Source organism: Pinus tabuliformis, chromosome 5_2 (assembly GCF_031772625.1).
Source record: "Pinus tabuliformis cultivar Carrire ecotype Pingquan chromosome 5_2, CPIR1, whole genome shotgun sequence".
In the NCBI taxonomy this organism is placed as follows: Eukaryota; Viridiplantae; Streptophyta; class Pinopsida; order Pinales; family Pinaceae; genus Pinus; species Pinus tabuliformis.
This window is the reverse complement of record NC_142306.1, coordinates 790,025,453-790,033,337: the sequence shown is the minus strand read 5'-3', so window position 1 is coordinate 790,033,337 and position 7,885 is coordinate 790,025,453. Positions and strand designations below refer to the sequence as shown.

At 44.8% G+C, this 7,885-nt stretch overlaps 1 protein-coding gene across 1 annotated transcript; it reads left to right on the top strand.

Moving 5' to 3' along the window:
• The first annotated feature begins 6,017 nt into the window (after positions 1-6,017).
• Positions 6,018-7,372, top strand: LOC149161675 (RING-H2 finger protein ATL3-like). Its single transcript, XM_089435550.1, has one exon. It carries the CDS (start codon positions 6,173-6,175, stop codon positions 7,211-7,213), a length of 1,041 nt encoding a protein of 346 aa, XP_089291676.1. The 5' UTR covers positions 6,018-6,172; the 3' UTR covers positions 7,214-7,372.
• Positions 7,373-7,885: the final 513 nt, after the last annotated feature.

Here is a 7,885-nt window from a genome sequence, read left to right as displayed (position 1 = left end):
TCTTGCTACATTGGTGGTGTAAATGGTGAGGATTTCTTAGCCCTGTCATTACTATAGAGGGACACTCATGCGTGCATATCATGGGCTTGACTTCCACGTCCTTTCTCTTACTTCCCTCGTCGGGTCCTGCGTCACTTCGGATTCCTTCAGGACATGCCAGACTTGACCGCTCCTAACTTTGCACCACGTCCTCTGACTAGGGAGAGTTGTTGGTCGCATTGTGGAAGCTTGGATTGGAAGGACAAAAAAAGGGTAGGAGAGGGCATAGCCAGTGCGGTTGACTCTTCCGAAAACAGATGCCCTGACCAGACTGCGCTACACCTTTTTTAGACAATAAATTCTTTCCGATACAGTAGGCATTGAAACTGTTAAGGAGAGGATGCCCCCGGTAGGGTGAGGACCGACAGGGTGCGTAAGCACACTCGACTGTCAAGGCCGCCATCGGCTCGACTGATAAAGCCGCCATCGAAATATTCATTCAATCTATCAGGAATGACGTATATGAGAAAGCGTCATTCAATATCTCACATCGAATCTGGTATGACACATATCGATGCATTCATTCGTTATATACGTAATTACGCTTTAGCATATCATGCATCTATGGGCATATGTCATTATGCAATCGAGATCTCGAACTAAATGACATATATAAACCTAATTGGTTCATTTCGACCAGTGATTCCAGTCATTCATTATATACGTAATTACGTCATTCGAGATATGTCATTCTGCATGAATGAATTATATATGTAATTACAAAACCTCCGCCTCCTAAAATGGCAAGAATAGGAGAGAAAGATGTGAAAACCTCCGCCAAGGTGAAAAGGGCACATAAAGCACCTCGATTTGAACCAGGATTTCCCACCCCGATGAGGGGGGTGTCTTTCCATTGAGACGATGCCTTAATCGGTAGACCCTCAGGGGGGTAGTTATAGGCAACTTAAGTATAGGACTTAAGAGAAAGGAAATGACCACCTCTCTGACCAAGACTTGACATGCCCAGGTCAGGTAAAGTCTTGATCTCACCAAAGAATTCAGAGAAAGAACCGGTCTGGCTTCTCCATAATATTGAGGAACTAGTAGAATGATAGCATTGGTAAGGAGAAAGCCAATATCGTCCCTCGTTTGTCAGGTTTTTAGGTGCGTTTGTCAGGTTTTGAAGGTAGAGGTACGTTAGTGACTCGACCATAGGGAGAGGAAAGATGCTATTCAAACCAATAAGGGGGAGGTTATGCCAGGCCATCAGATAGATAGGAATGGCAGTTGAGCACTGCCAGGCGTAGTCATATCATAAGGTCCCCCTTCGCTCACTGAAGGGTATAGTGTCAACTTACAAGTGGTAAGAGACTAATGTGATTGATGAGTAATTGATTCTCACCTCAACTATGGAAGGCCAACCATGCCTACCCATGGCGCCTAGCCCTCGGTGAATCCGTCCTCCCCGCCATCATTTCTTCAATCAATCACACAAGTTGGTCATAGGAATTCTTCTTCCAATTCGTTCCATTCATTGGTCATATTCTCTCCCTGATAGCGAAATTCCTACATCGTCTTACATATCGTAACAAGCGGTTGGTAAAACACACAAAGGCGGGAACCCCTACCTACCCATCGTTCCCCCGCCACCCACCACCTTTGATCATATTATAGTGTTTTACTAACTAGTTAGTCATATTTCAGAATTGGTTCCGAGATATGGGAGGGGCCTAACGGACCTTGAGGGTCGGTCAAGCCCATCGCTTCACCCCAGCATGAGAGGCTCGGCTATGAGGGAAGTTGCCGGCTAACGAGGGGATCCATCGAGCCGGTGCTGTAGACATCAGACGTAGGGGCAAGGTCCCGGAGGGGCTTGCGCTTCCTAGTGCAAGGATTTCGATGCCTCAAAGGGTACGTAAGTACACTCGACTAATAAGGAGAGGAAGATAGATCCAGGTCGGTTAGAGCTTTCTCGAAAGCCTGTCCCGGAGCGCTAGAGCTCATCCAATGAGCGAAAGCATACCTTCAAGGGGCTGTTTTATGGGCCCTCAAAATGAGTTTCCGTTCCTTTCAATTCCCAGAATCGTATCCTAACGAGAAAATTCATACAATTAGACCAATTACATGAATTCCACTCGTTCCCTCGCTACCCGTACCTCCATGAAGTTACTCAATGAAAAACCCAAATATCCAAGTCAAGTGCCTCCGGTTATTTGCCTGTTCTAAGGTCTAAGGTCTCCCCCCCCCTAGTGGCGAGACAAATAATAGTTTCCGAGCGATACGCACCGGGCACCAGGTCTTCAATGGGTCCGGTTGGGTGGCAGCTGGAAGATGGCATGGGGTTTGAAATGATTCAATCTATAGGGGATATGGGATCCTCGGCATGTGAGGTTCCTAATGCTACCCTTTCCTTCATAGGTTACTTTTCTGACCACGTTATGGTCGTTGGGATGGAGTGCTAATGTGAGTGGGATATGGGCCGCCTACTTCCCGTAATGTAGATTCATTGTATAATTGGGCTGAAGGTTGTTCCCGCACCCCACCAGGTGTGTCTAACTCACCCAACCATTTTCTCCTACACGCACTCATTGTCGGAGTCTACGCGGTGGCCCATACCGCGGTGGTGGGATTATGTGCTTGCACCCCCCGCCCCGGAAGCATGGGCTTGTGGAATAATCCTGCCTCTTTTGGTGTCCGCTGGGTGGGCTAGACCAACAATTAGGATAGGTGCCATCCATCTTTTCTTCTGCACCCACATATGTTGCAGTTCGATGAACCGACCTTGTCAAGTCCACACTACTGATTTCTCTATCTCTCTTTCTTTCCCGTTTGGGATGGTAATATTCGATCACTGATTCTGCCATTTCTTCCAGTCATTATACCAGACAATGTCTTATAGCAGTCATTACGCTCTCGAATCCAATCATTCATTATATATGTCATTATGCATGAATGAATGAGATATGTAATTACGCTTTAGCATCGTATGGGATCTCTCATAATGGATCCCTCACCATATGAATAGTGAGTGACCCCTAAGAAGTCCCTAGTTGTACAATTTCTCTTTGTATACGATATTCTTTGATCATGTTTTCGAGATATCTCATTATATATGTCATTATAGTCGAGAGATTTCCATTGAATTGATTCCAGTCATGACTCGATATATGTGTCATTACACCAGAAAATGCTGCTATGGGCATATGTCATTATGCATGAAGAAATGGCTCACGTAGGGAAGTGCCTTCTTCGATTAGCGGAATTCACTCACTATATTATATATGAAACACGATTTTCCAGATGAATCACTTGGCTTGGCCTTCAATGAGTGGGAAAAGGGAGGAACTTGAGTTGCTCGACCCCCGGGAGAGGTAGGAGATGGCATAATGACCAGCAGTCACTTACTCATTGTCTTGGTCGGCATTCATTATATACGTAATTACGTCATTCGAGATAGGAACTAGAATAGAATCACCCACCTCCTCTTTTCAATTTACTTATTGGGTGGGGGGGCGTTGGTCGAGTCACTAACGTACCTCTACTCTCCCTTATGGTCGAGCAACTAAAGTTCCTCTCCTTATCAGTCGAGCCCCGTTGCCGGTCCTTATCAGTCGAGTCACTAACGTACCTGGGCATGGTGGTAGTTAGTTATATATGAGCATGTGGTAGTTTAGGTTTAGTCAGTTCCTCTCCCTTACAGTCGAGTCACTAACAAACCTCTCCTGTTAATCGAGTCACTTAACGTACCTCTCCCTTACAGTCGAGTCACTAACGTACCTCTCCTGTTAGTCGAGTCACTTAACGTACCTCTCCCTTACGGTCGAGCATGCTTATGCATCCTTGACCAATGATCACCCTATCTATATATGTTCCACTAGTGTGGCCCACTATGGTTGGGGTGGTCTTATTGGCGCATACCACGGTGGGATCTTCGATTGGGGTGAAGTCGTAACAAGGTAGCCGTAGGGGAACCTGCGGCTGGATCGAATCCCTCACCATATGAATAGTGAGTGACTCCGTCGATGGCAGCCTGGACAATCGAGTGTGCTAACGCACCCTCACCATATGAATAGTGAGTGACTCCATCCCTCACCCATATGATGAGTGAGCGTTAAAACGATGGCAGCCTGGACAGTCGAGTGTGCTTACGCACCCTCACCATATGAATAGTGAGTGACTCTGTCCCTCACCCATATGATGAGTGAGCATTAAAACGATGGCGGCCCGGGGGTCGAGCGTTCGTTACCTCACCCTCACCATATGAATAGTGAGTGACTCCGTCCCTGTTGATCAAGCCAAAGTCAGAGCCTATTCTTCTTTATCGAGTCGAATAAGCAGACCCAGTGCATAATGTAAGTGACACATTTTAGCTGGTGGAAGCACCAACAGCGGAGTGTAAGAGGAGGATCAAGCAGTACCAGCAACAGCGGGGAAGGAGTCCCTAGTAACAGAGCGAGTTGGGGAACTAGTTGGAGATCAAGATTGAGTTCCACTCGAAGAACCCAGAGCCGATGGACCCATAACTCTAGCTAGAGGTAGCCAAGGGAAAGGCAAAAACAAAGCAAACATAGACTACAGCGCCGAGTTGATTCAGTAAAAGCACCGGGGCCACTATCTCGCTTAATATCCCTCCCGGTTCGAGAGTAAGAGTAAGTCCGAGTCATCGACCTTTCATCAGCCCGCGGTTGGAGACCGAGTATATCGAGCCGAATCGTTGCTTATACGTAATGAAATTGTTTTCGGAAGCAAGGCAATAACCAGCCAGCTTGCAAATACCCTACCCAGGAGCAGGAGTGGCATAAACAAAGGTGGCAGAGCCACTCTTTTCTGGTCCTATTCCCAGTCCCGGATCCAATTCCAAGCGCAGATCCTAAATATCCAGACGCATATATAGTTCCAAATCCAGCCCCAGGGACAGATGACCAAGTGGATCCCCACCAGTTGACTTTGCGCTCGAAGACCAAATGCTCTCTTCCGTAGAGGCAGGTGCAGTATATAAAGCATTCGGAAAGGTCACATATACATAGGCAGGGGGGCCAGTAGAGCGAAAGCAGAGGTTAGAACTAGAGCAGAGCTTGGTGAAGTTTCATCAGTAGCCTCAACCTATCATCTTTTCTAGTTTCAGAGCCAAATACAGATCTGCAGAAGGAAAAATAGAACTCCACTCCCTTACACATTCTTATTTCTAACCAATTGTTTCAAATGACCTGCTCTAACATTTAGCACTAATCAGCGAGGTAGTCTAATTTAATTTATCGATGGAAAAGATTTTTCCAATGGAATTTAAAATAATTATATATATATATATATATATTTAAAATGTATTTTTGATTATATAAATATATTCAATACAGTAAAAAAAACTTTATAAGATATTCGTAAAAAAAATCTTATAAAATATTTAAATTTTACAGATTACACCATTTAAATTCAAGTTTTTAAATTTTTTATTAAAATTTGATTAATATTAACCTGAAATTTTCCAGATATAAAAAAAATATATTTATAAACTATACACTAATCATTTATCTCAAATAACTACCACTTAAAAATCGAATATGTCCCATGAAAATATATTTCACATGATTTTATTTTCCGAAGAGAGTGAACCATATCTTTACACTGTGTGTTAAAAAAAAAAAAAACACTATTTCCATCCCCGACAATTAAAGTACGGCTAAAAGGCGGCCTAATTAGCCGCCCCCTAAATGTTCGGGTTGTTTTACATGATTTTTAATTTTCGACGGTAATGACCGTCTGCTCCGCGACACTTTTTGTATTCAAGTCAGGACACGAAGAAGTCCAACCGGTTACGGTGAGTTGGCCATTTTATTGTCGTCAATTTTCTTTCTCCTTATTCAAACCAGGGATCCTAAAACAACAACAAAATATTGAATACACAATTTCTCGGAATTTCTGGGGTTTGGGATTCGATGATAAATCCATTGACCCAGCGGTTTCCCACCTTCAAAACTATTGCGTGTTGTGAAAGCCAGGAGCGGTCCAGACGGGCTCTTGATCGGAGCTTAGAAGCTTCATATAGGCATCGGAGGGGCTATCCATCGACGGAAATTGATGGATCGAAGGGTCGATCCACAGAGAAACCAAGTAACGGCCTGCCATTTTTAGATACCGAGGTCAGCCCATTTGAAATAGCATTTACAGAAAGAAAAATTCCGCGGTTTGATATAGGATGAGCTCGGTGTGCAGGGGTTTTAATTGCCCACCTCAGGATGCTGGCGAGTCCAGAAATGCCAGCTCGGGCAGTGCTGACAATCACCTGCCTCACGATTATGACGAACGGACATTCGGAAAACATGATTTTAATCACCCACCTCCTCATTTAGAGGAACACAGAGGTGAGCCCAGATATGCCATCAATCCGGATTACCCCGAGCCAAGAGATGACATCAATGACAAAATCATGGTGTCCAGCGTAATAGTTCTTCTTTTTGTGCTTTTCTTCGCCGTTTTGCTAAATGTTTATGCCACATGGTTTTGGAGGCAGTATGCTCGATTTTCTGGAAGAAATCGACGAAGATCAGCTTTTATTCGCAGTCGGTTCGAGTTTACAGGAGAAGAACCGGTGTCTCTGCTGAATGTGGGGTTGGATTCTGCGGTATTAGAGACTCTGCCCATCTTTCTCTATAAATCGCATTATTTCACAGATGGGCTGGAGTGTGCAGTTTGTCTCTGCGAATTCGAGGAGAATGAGACAGGCCGGCTTCTGCCCAATTGCGGGCATAGTTTTCATCTTGAGTGTATTGACATGTGGTTTCTTTCGCACTCTACTTGTCCCGTTTGTCGAAAGGGCGCCCAGCTGGAACAAGAAGTTTTGGAACCCGCTAGAGCAGAACAGGTTTCGGTTGCAATGGCAGGACCAATTACTTCAGGCTTCCATGACAATCTGAATTTGGAGCAAGAGGACACTGCGACCTGTAGAGAAGAGTACAATCTGCAGAACCCAACAAATATATTCTCTCGGGGTCGGCAGAAACAGATGAAAACAGCGACAGATGAGGGAAGCTCTGGTGGAAGAGCATCGATTCCTCAGATTGTCATTGATATACCCAAGACGCCTGATGGTTTCCTGTCGTCCCGCGAAAGCCATCAGCTTCATTCACCAAATGGTTCACTGTCGTCTTCGAGATCTCCCATCGCTGGCCTTCGTTCCCTTACGAGGATGTTAAGCAGCGACACTCAGAAAATGGTCTTTCCCCGATCATCTTGCTGAAGGTCGAAAATGATGGCCCGTCGCAGTAGTCGTAGGGGTTGGCAATCATAGTTTATGGTTAGAACTGCATGCATATATGTTACCGATGTGACATTGGATAATAAACACAAAATTCTACTCTCTATTTTCTCTGGTTTTTTGTCATTAGCCGCTGCAGTAGGCATAGGCCCCGCCCCATATGGATCTGTTTCAGTATGTCTGTTAACATGTGATATATAGGGCCCGCCGGCTCACATTAGTTTATCTGGATAGATCTGCACTAAACACTGGACTTGGAAAAAATTTCGATGATTGGAGATGATCGATTGATATCTGGGTTGTCTTTTGGATTCCAGATTGAGTTTATTTCCTCCTCGCCATCGCTTATTTGGTCCCGGTCCTCACCCCTTGGGTTACTACCCAATGCATTTCATCCTCGGCATCGCTTATAGATCTATGTCTGGGATGAATTTCGAATTCATTTCCCTTCTTATTGGGTTTCCCTTCCTTGCAGTGTTCATTCAGCTGGTCGTCGATCTATGTGCTCATTCTTCTGGTCCTTTTTGTATGTTTTCGAAAACATTCTCTCTATTTTCGCTCCCCTATCTGTCTCATAGGGGTGGCGGTAGTGAAGGAGATTGTGAGTTTGAATTTCTTTTGTATTTCACTCGTGATGTGAGTTTGGAGTGTTTC